Here is a 17,092-nt window from a genome sequence, read left to right as displayed (position 1 = left end):
CCATGAGATGCCTATGAGACGTTTTCATCATTCTTTCAGTGCGACGTCCACATGCATGCTTCCCTGAGCGAGCTGCAAGCGGACCACTCACAGCCTGAATCACAGCTTGAATTCATGACCAGACACAAAATTCGGCTCTAAAACATTGCTTGGCATCAAAAGATCTAGGAAAGGTGCAGCGTGGCAGAAGTCGCTTGGACGGGTGTTGCACTTGCAAATGTGGCGCGCAAACTTAGAACCAAAGATTTTATGCTTTGACAGCAGATACTGTAGTGTCGGCTAAAATGACACACGGGCTAGGACTTGCGAGCATGCTTTCGTAAGTTTCGATTGTTTCTAGCGAAGTAAAAAGCCGTTGTTGACTATCGAGTGCCGTTATCTATTACATCAATGTTAGCAAGCTGATAACAATACATAAGCACACAGCGCGGCTTTGGAACTCGCCGGTCTACCGCTGTCTTGGTCAATATTCTGGCTGCAGCAACATTAGCAGCAGCAGAACTGTTAACATTGAGCGATGGAAACACCCGGAGATCAAGCGACAGCAGCTGAGGCTGAGGTCGTGGACCTTGACTTCGAGAAGGTGTGCCCTGGTGCAGCCTCGCGAGTCGGCCTAAGGGGTGACGAGGGCAAGTGTTGTAAAGGTTGCCAGATTACGGGTCTATCGCGCTTGCTGCTCTGCTCAGCCGCGCCTTGTCCCCTCCACTGGCGCCGCGCGCGGCCCTGCTATCGGCCCGCACGTCGACCCTCCATGCCTTGTCCTCGTAGTTTCTCTCCGTGGCGTTGGCTGAAACTCCCCCGGACATTGCGGATCAGCTCCGGGCGGGCCTGAGGAAGCGCTATGACAAGCCGCCAGTCGAGGCGCTGGAGCTGTGCCTGGGGCGCAACGTGCCCCTGGCCAGGGCCCGGCAGCTGCTGTTCCACCCCGGCGAAGATGACATGCGCGTGTACCCGGACCTCATAGCCATGCCGCCAGCCGGCGCTCCTGACAGCCACCCGCAGCGCGTTGTCCAGGTAGGACCATATGCGTGGCGGGCATGTAGCCCCTGCGGGCACGTGGCGGACATGCAGGGCCGAGGGTACCGTACAGCGCAGGGCGCGGCCCCACGCTAGCTCCTGTGCAGCATGTGTAGGGCAAACGAGCACCTTAAGTTGCAGCCTACCTCCGTGTGCAGGTGTGCTCCCTTGCATCGCTGTATCTGGTGCACAGCAAGAGCTGGGAGACGGTGCGGCCCTTCGTGGAGGCGGGCGGCCTCAAGTGAGTGGGTCAGTGGCACGGCCGCATCAGTCAGGTACACCGCACGGCCAGACTGCTTGGGCTTCGACTGCAGAGGCCATCAAGGCCTGGGCCGCGCAGGCGCACGTACACATCCGTGTACAGCCAAGCATGTGTGGCTCAAAGCACGCATGCACGCACGTGTCCTTACGGTCCACACAGGCAGCTGGCGCTGGTGCTGGCGCACCCCAACCCCTACCTGGCCTCTCAGGCCATGTCGGCGCTGATGCACATCACCGATGAGGACCTGCTCTTCCCCTGGCACGACCCGCCCGCAACACCCGACGGCCGCGGGCCGCGCTCCGGGCCGTACGCCTTGGTGTGGCGCCGCATGTGAGCTGGACAGGGCCTCACGGGGCCAGGGGGAGAGGATGCACAATGCTACCGACGGTTTTCGGTTCTAGTTCAGTTCTAAACAAAGCACCGTGTGCCGTACTAATAAAGCGCAAGCTGCGCTAGACAAGCAGCCTATCTTTCCGCACGGCACCGAAGCGCCCCGGCCCCTGCCGGGTCATGACATGGCGCGCAACGGTCACACTTGCTGGCTCTCCTCCTTGCTCGCTCTCCTCGGGCCCCGCGACCCTGCTTCAACATTGCACATGACTGCACCCACTCATCCACCCACCCACCTGCTCACCAACCCATCCGCCCAGTCCCGCCCCTCCCCGAATGCCCCCCCCCCAAATGTACACCTAGGTACGAGCTGAGCAGCAGTAGCCCCTTCCTTGCGCACCTGCTGGCGCACTACCGCCCGGGGGCTGAGCCCGTGTTCCCGGGCGCCTCGGGCATGGCGCTGCGGCTGTTCGCCTTCTACGTGTCCTGGATGAGGCGGCACTTCACGCAGGTGCGTTGGGGAAGGAAAGCAGGAGAGAAGGGGAGGAGGAGGGGAGGAGGGGCCGACAAGGGAGGATGCGGGCGAGGAAGGGTGTGGGCGAAAAGGCTGGGGCAAGCGTGGATGACACCTTTGTCACAAGAGGTTGACGCTGCCCTGTGTGTCTGTATCTTATTTCTGGTAATGAACACGCCTTGCCATGTGTGTCGGTGTGTCAATGTGTGTGCGTGCAGGACGGCAAGTTGTCGCTTAGCTCTGGCATTCTGGAGCTGCTGCAGCACTGGGCGGGCGACAAGGTGGTATCGGAGGACGAGCGCCAACTGGCCAACCAGCTATATCAGGACTTCAGCAGGTGCGGAGCGGTGGCGGGTGTGTGTGTGTGTGTGTTAAAGAGCACAAGGAAAACGTTGCGCAAAGACAGTGTATGTGTGTGTGTGTGTGTGTGTGTGTGTGTGTGTGTGTGCTGGAGCAGCAGGGCAGGTTGTGGGTATTCTTGCACCGCTACTGCGTACGTGCATCTCCACTCATATAGTGCGATTATCTGCGAGCGTGTTGTGTGTGCAGCTGCACGCTTCTAGTGTGACTCCAAGCCGTGCTGACTTCCCCCTCCTAACCCCCAAACCCTCCTAACAAAACAGGTTCCCGTCCGCGAAGGCCACGAAGCCGTCGGAATCGGATGCGGGCGCCAGCGGCACGAGGCCGTTGCAGCCGCAGCAGCAGCACCACCTGGGCGGCCTGGACGGGGGCGACGACGAGGAGCCGGAGCACCACGTGGCGGCGGAGGCCAGCCACATCAACAGCGGGCCCAGCGCCGACAACGAGGCTGAGCAGCTCAAGGAGCGCGGCAACGAGGCGTACAAGTGAGCGGCGCGCTCGTGGGCTTGTGAGAGAAGGCTGGGGCCTCGAAGCTGGGGCAATGGAGTCGGGGAAGGCCGGGGCCAAATGTGCACTGTATCCAATTAATATCGACGTAACATCCACCAATGACACGCTGTACGTTTTCCTGCCCCACACTTCACAACCCCGCAATCGGCGCAGGCGCGGCGACTTTAGTGCCGCCATCCACTTGTACAGCAGCGCGCTGGATGTGCTGGTGCCCACGGAGCGCCTGCTGACGGAGGGGCCGCGCCGGGCCACTTACCACGCCAACCGCGCAGCGGCATACATGGCGCGGGCGGGCGCGCAGCTGCGGGAAGGTGCGGGGGCGGCGCTCGTGTCGTGCTCGCGGGCGTTTACTGCCTCTTGGCCCTTGCCACAGCACTGCGCTATACGACTATTTCTTTATGCCCCTTTACGCCCTCTTCAGCGTGCCTTAAAATTCGATGCACCTACATGCAAGCACGGCTCTATGCGCCCCGCACAACCTGCACAACTGCTGATGGCACACCCTGTCACCCTCCGCCTCCACCAGGCGACGCGGACACGGCGGGGCATTTGGAGGGCGTGGACCACGGCTCTGAGGGGCTGGGCGCACGGCACCTGGAGGCCGCGGTGTTGGACTGTGACATGGCGCTGCAGCTGGACCCCACCAGCGGCACAGCGCCCAAGACCTGCCTGCGCAAGGCGCGGGCGCTGCAGCGACTGGCGCGGGCGGAGGAGGCGGCGGTGGCGGCGCGGACGGGCTTGGACAAGTGCGCTGGAGGTTCGGAGGTGCAGCGGGAGCTGAGGGCGCTGGTGAAGGAGCTGGAGGAGCGGGTGGGGAGTGCGCCGGCGGAAACGCAGGCCGGGAGGGACGGCGGGAAGGAGGCGGTGTTAGGAGAGGAGCAACAGGGCAATGCTGCGGTGAGGTATGCAGGAGAGTCGGGTGCACCGGCCGCATCGCCGTCCGCAGGGGAAGGGCCGACGAACTGGAACGACATGGACTAGGCGATGCATGGAGTGCCGCAGTACCGGTACCTGTTGCGTGCGGCTGGTGCATTGAAGCCTAACCAGAAGCAACTTGTTAGGTGGCCTTGCATTAGGCGATACAAGCATTCATCCGCTGTGCACCCGGCATGACCATGCATCATTAGTCAGGTGTGCAGTGTCGCAATGCGCCTTGCGAAACTGCCGGATGCTGTCAGAGTCTCCCCAGTCTATTACATGGCCAGCGGTTTGTAGCTCTATGAGTGGCAGTGTGGGATGTGTAAAGACGGAGTAGCTGAAGTGCTAAGTCAAGCCGCAAAGCCGAAAGCCGCCTGTGTCTACGGACGTAAGGCGATGTTGACGGCCTGCTGCCTGAAGGGTTGTTCGACTCAGGACTTGCGTTGTCGCCTGTTTTTGGAGTGGCCTCACTCATCCACGTAGACCTACATCGTACACTATTGTGTGTAGTAGCGCAGGCATTTCTGCATGGCGTAGCCATGGATGCCAAATCATCTGGGCAAGCCGCTCTCGCAGAGCCGATCTGTCAGTGACATTCCGGCCCTGCCAGCGCCCTCCACGGGTGCGACATGCCCCCATGGTGCATTAGGGCTATGCGCTTACCGGCCTATCGAATAAGTGAACCGTGGCGGCTCTTCATCCATTCATGATTCTCTCCACGTCATTAATCCTGCAGACTTGCGTCAAGTTGTGGACGCCCCCTGCTTAAATCCTGAGTACTGAAACCAGGGCGTGTACACCGATCACGCATAATGAATACTTTGACTGATCACAAACCGACCTGCAGACCATAATGGTGCGACATACCAGGTTACGCCGATATATGCCACTGACGACCGCCAGCCAACGTGGCCCCCCCCAATAGCTTATGCTGGTGCAACTCTGCAGATTCCTTGGACCCGACAGCAGCCTACTGGTGCGGCTGGGTGCGGCAGCCTACATGGCCGCGGACATGGAGGGCAACGGGGTCATACCGGCCGCCGTTGACGGTGTCGCCGGCAGCGGCACGCCCTCGACTATCACCACGGGGCCAGAGGCGGCGGCGGCGGCCGCAAAAGCGCGGCGCCTTTCACGCGCCTCGCCACCATCGCGCAGGCTCATCATCGCCTCCAGCGCCTGCCAAGTCAGCCGGCCAGACCAGGAGGGTCAGTGTATTAAGGGCATGCAAGTACGTGTACCGACATTCTTTCGCGTCGCCATATCCAACGCCAGCAGTAACCGGCGACTACCAATGCAAGAAGCAACCGATGCGCATGCCCTCGGGGGCTGGAACCCCAGGAACGCAGCAGCCACGCACGCACACACACCATCCCTTTTCACCTTGGGGTTTCCCAGTGCAATGCCCGCCGCCATGCCGCCCGCCACCAGCGTGCCCTTCAGCACCAGCCCGAACATGAAGCGCAGCGGCCGGAAGCCGCCGCCACCACGCCACCCCCGCCCCCCCTCCTCCACTTCCAGCAGCTCCTCCGGCGTGGGGTCGGCCTCCGGGATGGCGTTGTAGGAGCGCAGCAGGTTGTCAGAGGGGCCGTAGCCGGTCGCGGCACGGCCAAGTGTGAGGCTGGCGCCGGCCACGCCGGGCACGTGGCCGGGCCAGCTGGCCAGCGAAGTCGCCGCCATGACGGCGCCGGGGTGGTGCACCGTGGGCAGCAGGGCAGGCGCGGCGGAAGGCATGGGCGGGGCTGGCTCCTCCAGCGGCATGTAGCCTTGAATGTGGGCGGTGCTGAGGCCGCCACCGGAGCCGGCCTGGCAGTAGGCGTCAGCGCCGGGGCGCGGCGCAGCGCTGAGGGCAAGGGCCGCCTGCAGCTCGTCGACGCGCTCACGCAGGCGGTTGTTCTCCGCCACCTGCAATTGGCAGAGGCAAGGCTATTTTGCTGGAGGTGCGTCACAGCAATGCGAGGCGCAGCAATGAACCCTATGCTGCATTTGCACAGGTGCGCGCCCCTGGCTCAGATGCACCTTCGGACCCACTCCGACGGCCAGGAGCCCACCTGCACCTTCATCACGCGCAGCTCAGACGCCACCTGGCGCTTCTCCTCCTCCGCGGCGCGCTCCTTCTCGCGCAGGGCTGCCAGCTGCTGCTCGCGGCGCTCATGCAGCGCCCGCTCCTGAGTAGCGCGGTCCTGCGCAGGGCCGTGCGTCGCACACACGCGCAAAGCAAAGTTGGAAAAACGCATTGGCAACAGGGTCCCCAAATTATTGCGGCCCTAACAGCCGCCTTTGACCTTCTGCACCCATGCGCTCTGTGCTCTTCCACAACACGCTGCCCCCGGTCCTGGACGCCCAGCATACTTACGTTGCTATCTCGCAGCTGCTCACGCACATCCTGCAGCTCGGACTGCAGCGCTGACACACGTGCCGCAGCCGCAGATGCCGCCTGCGCCTGCCGGTCGGCCTCCTCCGTCAGCGCTGCCAGCCGTGTGCGCAGCTCGCCGGCTTCCGCCGCCGCAGCCAGCGCCTCTTCCATCCTGCCAAAGCATTGCATAGAAGGGCACGAATTAGCTGCTGTCCGCCCGCCCGCCCAGGACAGCTACACTGCAGGTACATTAGCGACGCCTTCCCGCCAGCGCTCACTTCTGCTTGGCGGCCGCCACTGCGCTGTTGCCCTCATCAATCTGGCGCAGCAGCTGCTGGCGAGTCGCCTCCGCGGTCTGGATGCGCTCCAGCAGCGCCGACTCGTTGGCGTGCATTGCGCCCAGCTACACGGCACGTGGCATGTGTTGGGAGTTCTATCATTTCAAGCCCAAGTTCACACAGGAGCGGAGCTGGGGAGGCGCTTGGGGAATATGTAGCGCTTCTGTACAGCATCCGCGGCTTTTCAGGGTTCGCGGGCCCCTCGGCCCCCCCGTCCCGCAGTCCAGGCGCCGCGCACCACCAGCACGGAGCGGTCACACGGGACCGCCTTCGCCCAATGCGCTTGCGATACGACACTTGGTGTCAGTTAGCGGGGTGTATGGGGGCTATCGGCCGCCGAAGCGGCCTCCCCTCGTAACTAGCCATATGCGCTGCCGACCAGTACGCGAGTGTCAGGCCATATCCGCTGCCAAAGTTAACTGCCATAAGATGCACATTCCGGAAATTCGTCTCTGCTGGAACATGCGTTATGCGCACCTGGTCCTTTGCCTCCTTGCTGGCCTTCTGGCCCGCCGCAACCTGGCCCTCCAGCTCCGCCACCCGGTGACGCAGCTGCGACGCCTCCGCCTGCAGCTCCTGGACCTGGTTGGGCAGCAGAGGATGACAGGTCATCAGTAGATGCTGGCAGCGAGCCAAAAACAAGGGCAGCCTGAACCCTCTGCACCTGATGACCCACATCCATGTCCAGTGCAACACACACCCGGATGTCATGGCCAGCGGCCTCAGCCTCCATCGCCTCCATGCGCTCCACCGCGGCCTGGTGGGTCCGGGCCGCCGTCCGCTCCTGCTCCTCAGCTGCGTCCGCCCGGGCCCGCTCCTCCGCGAGCTCCGCGCGGGCAGCCTCCGCCTGGCGGCGCCAGTCCGCCACGGCCGCCTGCAGCTCGTCGCTGAGCTGCTGCAGGCGCGAGGCCTCCTCCGACGCGGCGGAGGCCCGGTGCGAGGCGGCGGTGAAGACAGCGGCCTCCAGCAGCAGCTCCTGCAGCTTCTCGCGCAGGTCTGCCATGGACAAGCAGGGACCGGGGGCTACTCAGGGTCTGAACAGCGGGTTCGGGCGGCGGCAGTGCATTGTTCCAGCAAACCAGCCGCTTCTGGCCTGTGCCCCACGTCGGCACACCTGCGCTCTCTGCGCTGAGCTTGGCGATTTGTGCCTTTTGCTCCTCGTTCTCTGCCGCCAGCGTCAGGTTGTCGGTGGACAGCGTCTCGCGCTCCTCGGCCAGCTCCGACACCTAACGAAACAGGGTGACAAACAAGAGGCCTAAGGCAACTAGAGGTAAAGAGAAGCGCTGCACTGCAACGTGTTAAAAGCGCAGGGGCCTCACCTGTGCCACCAGCGCATCATCGTCCATCACGGCGGCGTCAGGCTCCGCGCCGTGTGCCGGGGCTGCGCCGCCACCACTGGCAGCGCCGCCGCGTGACAGGCTGCACTCCACGCGACGCATGCGCTCCTGGTACTCCATGACGCGGGCGCGCAGGTGCAGCATGTCGGAGCCCTGCTCTTGCAGCTGACGCTCCAGGTCCGCGACCCTGTTGGCAGCGGGGCCGTGTTCAAATGATATAGTGGCAAAGCGCTCGCTTGCGACTTATAGCATCCACTTCAAACGAAGGCGGTGACAGACGTAGACAAGGCTTAAACTGACGCCTCACCTGTTCTTGAGCGCAGTGGCGCGGGCCACGGCTGCCTCGTACGAGGGCGGCATGTCGGCCACACCGCTGACGCTGGCCATCGGTGCCATCAGCTCCTCAATCAGTGCGCCCAGCTGCGGTGATGAGAACGGGCGGAATGAGTAAGGAGTGCGCTGGGTTTGCACAAGCACCAAAAGCTTGAAACGAAACCCCATGTAGCCAGCATCCATACCGCAAACTCCCCCTGAATGTTGGTAGGTGCGCCTTACCTTGTCCTCGCCGGCGCACAGTTTGCCCACCATCTCCTCCATCTCCTCGCTGAGCTGCCGCTGCGCCACGCGCGCCGCCTCCAGACCGGCAGCCGACGCCGCCGCCTCCTCGCGCGCCACCGTCAGCTGCTGCTTCAGCTGGCTCTCCGCCGCTGCCACCTTGCTTTGTGCCTGCTCCAGCTCCTCCTGCGCCTCGCCCAGCTGCAGCTGCAGGTCAGCCACGCGCCCCTGCTCAGCCGCCAGCTCCTTCTGCACGGCGCCCAGCTTGCGATCCAGCTCGCCGGCACGGCCTGTGGCACTGTCCAGCTCCTTGCGCGTAGAGTGCAGCTGCTCGGCGGCTGCGTCCAGGTTACGCTGCAGGGCCTCATTCTCGGCAACCGCCTGACGCGCCTGGCTGGCGGCCTGGGCGCTTGCGCCCTCCAGCTCTTTGCGCGTGTCGCTCAGCTCCTTGCGCGTCGTGGCCAACTCCGTGCGTGTGGCGGTGAACTGCGAGTCGACCGCCGCAGCATCAATCCGCGATGCGTCCAGCTGAAGTCGCAAAGACTGGATATCAGCGGCGGCCTGGCGCGCCTGGTTGCTTGCCTGCGCATTCGCGGCTACCAGCTCCGCACGCGTGGCGGTTAGCTGCGACTCCAACGTCGTAGCGTCGGCACGCGATGCGTCCAGCTCGCACCGCAGGGCCTCAAGATCGGCAGCGGCCTGGCAGGCTTGGTTGGTGGCCTGTGCGTTCACCTCTGCTAGCTCAACTCGCGTGACAGTCAGCTGCGACACCGCCGCCGCGGCGTCACTGCGCGCTGCGCCCAGCTCCCGGCGCAGCGCCTCCGACTCCATGGCAGCTGCCGCACGCGCGGCCTTCAGCTCCTGGTGCGCGGCGTTGAGCTGGTTGCGGGCGGTGGCCAGCTCCTCGTCGGTTGCGGCCAGCTGGCGCCGCAGCTCCGCCGCCTCCTGATGCGCAGACTTAAGCTCCTCGACGGTGCGGTCACGCGTGGCACGCAGGTCAGACTCCCGCGCCCGCGCCGCGCGCGCCAGCTCCTCCATGTCCCTGATGCGCACCAAGCACGTCTCCAGCTGCCCGCACAGCGCTGTCTCACGTTCCTGCGCCACAGCGCCCATCTCTTGTGCGCTACCGATAGCAGTCACAGTGGTCTCCATTGCACGAGCCATAACGGCCTTGTACACCTCGCTGCGGAGCATGCGGTGGGTGCGCAAGGAAAGCATAGCAAGGGGCGTCAGGGTGCCATGGATGTTCATGGAAAACAGACCAAGCCACCGAGCTCCACCTGGCACTGATACACGCTGGTGCACATGCCGCAAGCACAGCATTATGTTGCAGAGTGCATCGTACCTGCTGCTGGCGGCAACGTTGCCCGAGGCCTCCAGCTCCGCCACTTTGGCTTTCGCCACCTCCAGTTCTGCAGTCTGTTCGTCACGCTCCGCCCTTAGCTTCTCCGCCCGCTCGCGCTCCGCGTCCAGCGCACCGTTGACTTGCTGCAGCGTCCGGGTGAGCTCCGACACACGGACGTTGGCAGTGCTCACGGCCGCCTGAATCATGTGGTTAGAAGAGCACACGTGCCAGATGGGATCCCGCATGGACAATCAGCGTGTGCAGAATGCCGACTAACCCGTTTAGACGTGGAGCGGTTGAAAAAGCCTTATCGCAATCAGTAGGCAAGACGCACCTCCAGCTGCTTGTGTTTCTGTTGTAGGGCGACTTCGCGGTTTTGGGCAGCTGTGTACAGGTCATTGATTTTGACCTGGGCATCACGGACGGCCGCGTCTGCTGCCGCAGCAGCAACTGTTGCGGGGGGAGGCGTAGCAGGGCCGGCCGGCTGGGCAGGCTGGCGGGGAATGCCGCTCACTAAGCCGGAAGCACGCAGGGCAGGTCCGACATCCACGCTTTGGCTCAGAGGGTTAAAGCGGCCACTTTGCCTGTGTGGGGTATGGCGCGAGTGCGGGTTAACCCAGTTCGACTGCGTGCACGGCCGTGCCACTCAACACCGATTCCTGTCGCGTCCAAGCGGTCATACCTTGCTGAGAAAGAGCCTCTGCGCTGCATGTCCACACTGTTCTTCGCCATCGAGGACTGCGTGGGCCTGCGAATCCGCCAACGGGGGTAAATGGCACAGCCTAACTCACATCCGCGCAACACATCGCAGGCGGAATAGGATACCCATGCATATGTTTCAGCGTTTGTGCATCACGCCGGGCTGCCAGGAGGCGCTATCAGGAGAGCTGCTCGCACCTGGCGACCCCCTTTGTTGGACCTCCTGAGCCATTGTCGCGCTCCTGCCTGTCATCTTTCTTGGTATCCTTGCTATTTAGGTGAGAGAAGAAGTCATTGCCTGCCCTTGCTGGGCCCGCGTATGAGCGTCGAAAATCCATGGCAGCTTCAAACTGTCATTCACGCATACGGTTACTAGGCACAGGTTCGTTGTAAGCAAATTGTAGCCAGCGCTAATGTAGCGACTAGCGAGTAAGGGCGCCAGCAAGGGGCGCAGAGTCGAATGCGCGGATCCTGTATGGAATGGAGGGGGTTGGGCTTGGGGGAAGCAGGGGCGCGGGGGGCGGGGGTGGCGGGCGGCTCTGCGGTAAGCTGGATGAGTCCAGAGGTCGGCAAACGCATTTTTTCTGCTGCGGGTACCAGACCGATTTCGGTACATCCCAACCGGGGTGTCTGGGGGGTGTCCTCTGGAACTATTGTTCGTACCCCCCCCCCCCCTGGACCAGCCGCAGTTGCCGTGTTGGCGTCCCTTAGCCTTGTGGGCAGCGCAAGATGGCGCAAGTCAGGGCACGCAGCCAAATGCAAATCACCGTCCGCATCGTGGCAGGGTTACGCCAAGGCACAGCGCCTGGCTTCATGCGTTTCAGCGGTGCGGGCAGTTTGTCCAGTTGCGCAAGCTGCGCCTCTGCTCCAATAGCCCAGCAAGGCAGCAAGTTCCACGGCGATGGAGCGATGGGCGCGCGGGATAAAGGCAGGCGAAGGGCACGGTAGCCCGCGCAACAGCTGTATGCCACTCCACACATCAGCTGTAGTCGCTACCCTTGCCCAGCCCCACGTATGACGTCCCGCCCCTCCATGCACGAGACTCAGTCGTGTAGTAGCTTGGCAGGCCTGTCAGACGCGGCATGCTATGCGCTTTGCACCGGCTGCCACTAGCAAGGGCTGAAGTGCGGAAAACGCAAAGACGCGGAGCGAGGGGGGGGGGCTTGACGGGGCTTCGCCATGGCAAAGTTCGCGCAGCGCGGGCAAGGAGGGCCTCAGTCACGTGCTAGGGATACGGTAGTCAAGAGATGTGCTTAAACATAAAGATTTTAACAGCTGATACTCGCAGGAAGGTAAGTGCAGGAGTGTGTGCGTGCGTGCGTGCGTATGTGCGTGCGTGCGTATGTGTGTGTGCGTGTGTGTGTGTGTGTGTGTGGGGGGGGGGGGGGTCGACGAGCGAGGGAAACCATGTGTGCCGGGATGGGAGCGCGCATATACCATGTATTTGCAACCGGCTAATATAATTAGCCGGTAGCCGGTTAAGACATACTGTAGGCACATCCAAAACAAAGTCGCCTTGCTTGCTGTTTTGTACACTGTAGCAGACCGCGTGACTCTTCAAGGTTCTCTGGCCTTTGCACTATAAAATGAGCGCTCCAGGAACTTCTTGGAAGCTATCCAACTGGTTTACCAAGAAGCAGCCCGCAGAAGCCCCTGCTGCCACGCAAACGCCCGCACCTGCAGCAGAAAATGGTCACGCAGAGAAGGCAACCAAGCACAGGAAAACGAACTCAATGCCCGTGGAGATGGAGCTAGGGACAATTGTCCGGCCTCGGGAAGCTGTGCGTGCCGACGAGGACGCGGCTCGCGACCAATGAGCATCACCGGACCAGGGAGTGGCACTAACGGCCTTCCGCGTGGTGAGGATGGCTACCAGGAGACTTGCTTACCGAGGTCAGAGAGGTGGGGCTTCTATGGTATGGAGGCAGCGGCACGCACAGGCGTACTCTCCAGGGGATGGAAACTGGTGTGCTTGGGGATGGGCATCACGAGTGGGCACTGGTTCAAATAACTCAAGGGCGCACAGGATGTTGACGTAATGGAGGGGGTATGTCGGCGCATTGTAGCACATGCCTTCTCGCCTGTGACAGGCTGCCAAAAGTCCTCCCCGTGCCCCATGCCCGTATGCACCTGCATCGTCTGTATAAGCAAACCCTCGAAAGTTCTGGCGAAGTGTGTGTGTGTGTGTGTGTGTGTGTGTGTGTGTGTGTGTGTGTGTGTGTGTGTGTGTGTGTGTGTGTGTGTGTGTGTGTGTGTGTGTGTATGTCCTTGCTGTACTATATTGTAATGAACCTAGAGCCATGTGCATGGGCACATCATGAGTCGTGCATGGAAATAGGCTGTTTTGCGTGTATCTGGCGCGGCAGAGCCGCCGTGCTGCTGCGTCAGCCCAGGAGCATGTTGGGTAGGCTGATTCACACGCAGGCATGACTGCCCAGAAGAACCGGACCGGACAACATTTCGAACAAGTGGGCAAACTCATTTGACGTGATGTGTGGAGCGTGAGTCAAGCTTGAGCCTTTCATGTGACGTGCAGCGTGTGTGTAGCTGCATATACGGACCCAACGCCTCGAGAGCGGGACACAAGGAGACAACCGTGTGCGCGAAGGTACATTTATGGGGGTGAGGGTTCGGGGTTGTCAGATACATCTCCGTCTCTTCTGAGGCTATGTCTTGGGTAAAAGAGATGAGATTGATGTGTTGAGGCGATGTGGGATTGGAGCTGTGCTGTGCACAGAAAAGCGGCTGCGGAGACATGCCAAGTGGCACATGGGTCAGTGCTGTGCCACGCTCTAGTTGGTGTACGCCAAAGTCACGGCAATGTCGAAGGCGGGCAAATTTCAAACAAGAAGGCGAATGAGAAACTTGTAGTAGCGGGTGGTCTTTGCTCGTGCTGCAGTGTCCGAAGGGGACTGCCAGGTGGGATGCGTGCCCTGACCAAGGTGCTGATGCGCTCGAAGTTGAAGGTCTGTGCATGCCCTCATACTTGATGAAAGGAGTTGCGACGTATCTACTATCAGGAGTAGACCCAAACCTGATCGGATTCGGGAACTCAGGGAACGGAAAAGGGAGGAGCAAGGGGCTCTGAGTCTGAGTCACCTTCATCGTGGCATGCGACCCTCGCGCTGATGGGCTAGCGCACACACGAATACTCGGTCAACGCAAATTGGGTCAGCCATTCTCCCAACAGTAGTCATTAACCAGCAACAGGAAGGATTGAAGAACGATAGCCTAAAGCGCGGGCTTCCAGGATGGCCAGCATACTAAATCGTGCCGGTTCAAGGTCGTTAGTTTTTGAGACTAAGCAGTCATTGCGTTCTATTCCTGGCAGCCTTTTATCGCTGCGGTCAGTGGCGCTGAAGCCATTCCGGACAACCATCTGCGCGGCGGGAGCGCTGCTGACTGCACGGTAATACCACAATCGTTCTTTTGATTGCGTATATGTCCTCATCATGCCCTGTTTATGTGGATCTGCACAGGCGCTCGACATCAGGCCTCGGGCGCGCCAACGGGGTCGTTTGCCAAGCAGGGCGTAGCACTGGGGAATGGTGGAAGAAGGACAACCCCCCAAACATGCGGGTAGGTGTGGCTGCTCAAAACCTTGTCGCGGGTTGGGCGGTCAGGTGTGACGAATCAGGATGGGCCGAGCAACCCGCAGCCTGGCGACTCCGAAAAGCCTCACGCACTGGCACGCAGTAGGACCGGGGGTTTCTACTCAACGCTGCGGTGCAGTTCTGCTGAAAGAAGGGACCTTGTGGGGTTCGTGTTAAGACCCTGTGAACGAACGCACGCCGTGCCGCCGGGCTGTAGCTGCTGTTCAGTTTCCTGTCCCGTGCCACACACGCAGGACATCAACTCAATTCAGGAGCTGGTTGACGCTCTGTCGGATGCCGGAGACCGCCTCGTCATTGTGGTGCGTTACCGGGCGTGTCGCTTCAGTTTGGACAGGCACCCCTGCACAATGCATACTTTGGGACAAGAGCCCTCTGCGCCTGGCCTATTTTCCGTGGTTGGCCTTATCTGATACGCCATGCGGTTGTCAACGTCTTTGCGCGGGATGCATGCGTTGGCAGGAGTTCTACGCCCAGTGGTGCAACGCCTGCCGCGCGCTATTCCCCAAGGTAGGCGGCAATCCATACCGTGTGCGGATGGCATTGCGGCACACGGTCACACACGCACGCGCACAGCGTGCCAGAGACCCTGCTTTCGCCAGACGGCACGTTACGCCACGGAGTGCAGGACGTGTGAGCGCATATGACACCAGTCATACAAACGCCCTGCAGATCTGCAAAATCATGGCTGAGAACCCGGACGTGCTCTTCCTCAAAGTGAACTTTGACGACAACCGTGACGCGTGCCGCACCCTGAGCGTCAAGGGTGAGCAGGCAGCACGTGCTCGGTGGGCTTGGGGCTCTGTACGGGTAATTAGCAGGACGTGCGTGTCTGCTCCCCCGGGTCCATGTACCTGCATCACCAAGACCCATATGGTATGATACAGTTTGCAACCCAGAACGTATGTATTGCAGCTCGCTGTGACCCGGGATCCTCTGAGCGCGCCAACTCATCGCTTGCTGGACGCTTGCAGCACACCGTCGCTCACATATCTCGCATATCTCGCATTTACATTAATTTCACTAAGCCTCGAACCCAAGCTCCAAAACATCTAGCCAGTACCGCGTCGGCTGACGTGCGTGTATGTGTGCACGACGCAGTGCTGCCGTACTTCCACTTCTACCGCGGTGCGGAGGGCCGTGTGGCGGCCTTCAGCGCCACCATCAGCAAGTTGCAGCTGTTCAAGGTGGGGCGGGGGCGGTGGTGGTGGCGGGGAGACGGTACTGATGGGTTTAGACGCGGTATGCGTGGGGGAGACGTTACCGGTGGGTATATTGCCGGGAAATACGCGCATTGGGCGCTGGGTAGTGAAACAGTATGCACGAAAGAGGGCTGGGCTTTGCGTTGCATGCAATGCATATCGCGCACGGCTACGCACCACTTCACGCCTGCGACTACCATACGCCGATACGTTGGCACGAACCCCTCTGAATCCCTACCTCGAATGCGTCAACGTCTGCCAACCTTGCTCGCCACTCGCCGTGCGTCTGCTGCTGCTCCTGCTGCACCTGCTACTCCTGCTGCTCCGTCAGGATGCCGTGGAGACCTACAGCGCCGCCTTCTGCAGCCTGGAGCCCGCGCCGGGGCTGGCGGAGTTCCCCGACCTCATCGCGCACCCGGAGCTGCACCCGGAGGAGGCCGCAGAGGCGGCGCGGCGCGCGCGGCTGGCGTCCACCGAGTCGGAGGAGGAGTTGCATCCGCTGGCCGACACGCCGACTGTGGTGGGATAGGGATGATGATGTGGGCGGGTGGGGTGCTGGGAACGGCACTTGTGGGGGCAGCGGCGCCGGCTTGGGCGTCGAAGGCGGCTCAGGGCGACGAGCTGCACAGTTATAGAGCTGTGCAGCGCAACGCGCAAGAAGGAGGTGGGAATGCAATGGTCCGAACTCCAAAGGGAGAAGGCATGGGCATGGAGATGAGAGGAGCAAGCGCTTCCAGGGCGTAAGCCTGCACTGAGAGATGCAGACAATTGATACTTGGCGTCCCAGCAGTTACACAAGGCGTTGGTACCTGGACGGTAGCGCCACATCATAAGGGTTGACAGCTTTGCCAGGGCATGCGAGCTAAACCTCGCGGTACAGGCAATTACCTGCAGGAGTGCCCGGAGGAGTGGAGGGTCTAGGGTTGCGAAGCTGGGCTTTGGGATCCGGATTTGATTCACCGTACAGCAGAACAGATTGAGGCGGTGTTCTTATTTTGCTTTGAGCCTGCGTGGGCAAGTTGAGAATAATGGCCCCAGGTCGAGCGAGCCACACGTGTGCACTGCACTGTCGTGTGAGTTTGGCGACACTGTGCGCACCTAGCATGCGCATGCGCAGGTTCATTTGATCATTTGAGTAGACGTTGTGAAAATGAAGGTTGCCATCATGAATTCATGCTGTGGTACCATACTGCGCAACGTCTGGCTGCGCTCAGGAGCCAGAAGTTGTTCATGCACGTTTTTTCACGGCTGGCGTAGCGGGCAGTCAGCTGCAGCGGCAAGGGTGTTGAGAGGTTTTCCTTGCTGTCTGGTTGGCCTGCTGCCTGCTGCACTAGTGCTTGACGGCTGAGCGAAGGCGAAAGGCAATATGTCACGACCTGACCTGGCGTGTGACCGTGCATATCGTGGCAGCTGCGCGAGTGTGAGCAGGTAGTTGTACGGTTGCCCAGCTACCTGACTGTAGTGACGCACACGGGCAGTTGACGCTAGTCGGCAGGCGTGCGAGTGGGAATGAGCAGTTGAGCGCGCACGCTTGTGGGAAGCTGCGGCAGGGCACGGTGGAGCACGGCGGAGGCAAGCGGTTAGCGCGGCGCGTGAGTGGGAGTGCGCAATCGCGCGCGTGCCGTTGGGGAAGCTGCGTGTGTCGGTGTGTGCGCTGCGTGTAAACTCAGAGAGACGCATGGGGCTGCCCCTATTCCATAAGCTGCCTCTGGGCGCACACGGTTTCACACGCTTGGCAGTT

General features: G+C 61.6%; 4 protein-coding genes across 4 annotated transcripts; 3 read left to right on the top strand and 1 right to left on the bottom strand.

Moving 5' to 3' along the window:
- The first annotated feature begins 142 nt into the window (after positions 1-142).
- Positions 143-4,048, top strand: CHLRE_03g157950v5 (uncharacterized protein). Its single transcript, XM_001697390.2, has 9 exons — positions 143-583; positions 769-1,014; positions 1,176-1,258; positions 1,439-1,609; positions 1,973-2,120; positions 2,342-2,460; positions 2,747-2,968; positions 3,147-3,304; positions 3,520-4,048. The coding sequence occupies exons 1-9, from the start codon at positions 518-520 to the stop codon at positions 3,972-3,974; spliced, it is 1,668 nt and encodes a 555-aa protein (XP_001697442.2). The 5' UTR covers positions 143-517; the 3' UTR covers positions 3,975-4,048.
- A 12-nt stretch (positions 4,049-4,060) lies between these two features.
- Positions 4,061-10,972, bottom strand: CHLRE_03g157900v5 (uncharacterized protein). Its single transcript, XM_043060638.1, has 15 exons — positions 10,737-10,972; positions 10,522-10,587; positions 10,174-10,423; positions 9,840-10,036; positions 8,495-9,677; positions 8,247-8,359; positions 7,922-8,126; positions 7,717-7,828; positions 7,303-7,598; positions 7,080-7,184; positions 6,543-6,667; positions 6,265-6,436; positions 5,960-6,091; positions 5,292-5,813; positions 4,061-5,087 (listed from the first exon to the last, which is right to left on the bottom strand). Exons 1-15 carry the CDS (start codon positions 10,874-10,876, stop codon positions 4,908-4,910), a joined length of 3,798 nt encoding a protein of 1,265 aa, XP_042925767.1. The 5' UTR covers positions 10,877-10,972; the 3' UTR covers positions 4,061-4,907.
- A 1,040-nt stretch (positions 10,973-12,012) lies between these two features.
- On the top strand, positions 12,013-13,638 carry CHLRE_03g157850v5 (uncharacterized protein). The gene has a single exon (XM_043060637.1). It carries the CDS (start codon positions 12,125-12,127, stop codon positions 12,353-12,355), a length of 231 nt encoding a protein of 76 aa, XP_042925766.1. The 5' UTR covers positions 12,013-12,124; the 3' UTR covers positions 12,356-13,638.
- Positions 13,639-13,722: 84 nt separating this feature from the next.
- CHLRE_03g157800v5 (uncharacterized protein) lies at positions 13,723-17,027 on the top strand. Its single transcript, XM_001697391.2, has 7 exons — positions 13,723-13,947; positions 14,018-14,117; positions 14,386-14,451; positions 14,612-14,659; positions 14,822-14,915; positions 15,251-15,336; positions 15,683-17,027. Exons 1-7 carry the CDS (start codon positions 13,790-13,792, stop codon positions 15,878-15,880), a joined length of 750 nt encoding a protein of 249 aa, XP_001697443.1. The 5' UTR covers positions 13,723-13,789; the 3' UTR covers positions 15,881-17,027.
- The last annotated feature ends 65 nt before the right edge of the window (positions 17,028-17,092 follow it).

The sequence above is a fragment of the Chlamydomonas reinhardtii genome, chromosome 3 (assembly GCF_000002595.2).
Source record: "Chlamydomonas reinhardtii strain CC-503 cw92 mt+ chromosome 3, whole genome shotgun sequence".
NCBI lineage: Eukaryota > Viridiplantae > Chlorophyta > Chlorophyceae > Chlamydomonadales > Chlamydomonadaceae > Chlamydomonas > Chlamydomonas reinhardtii.
Note: the sequence above shows the minus strand (reverse complement) of the source record. Positions and strands in the feature narration are given on the sequence as shown.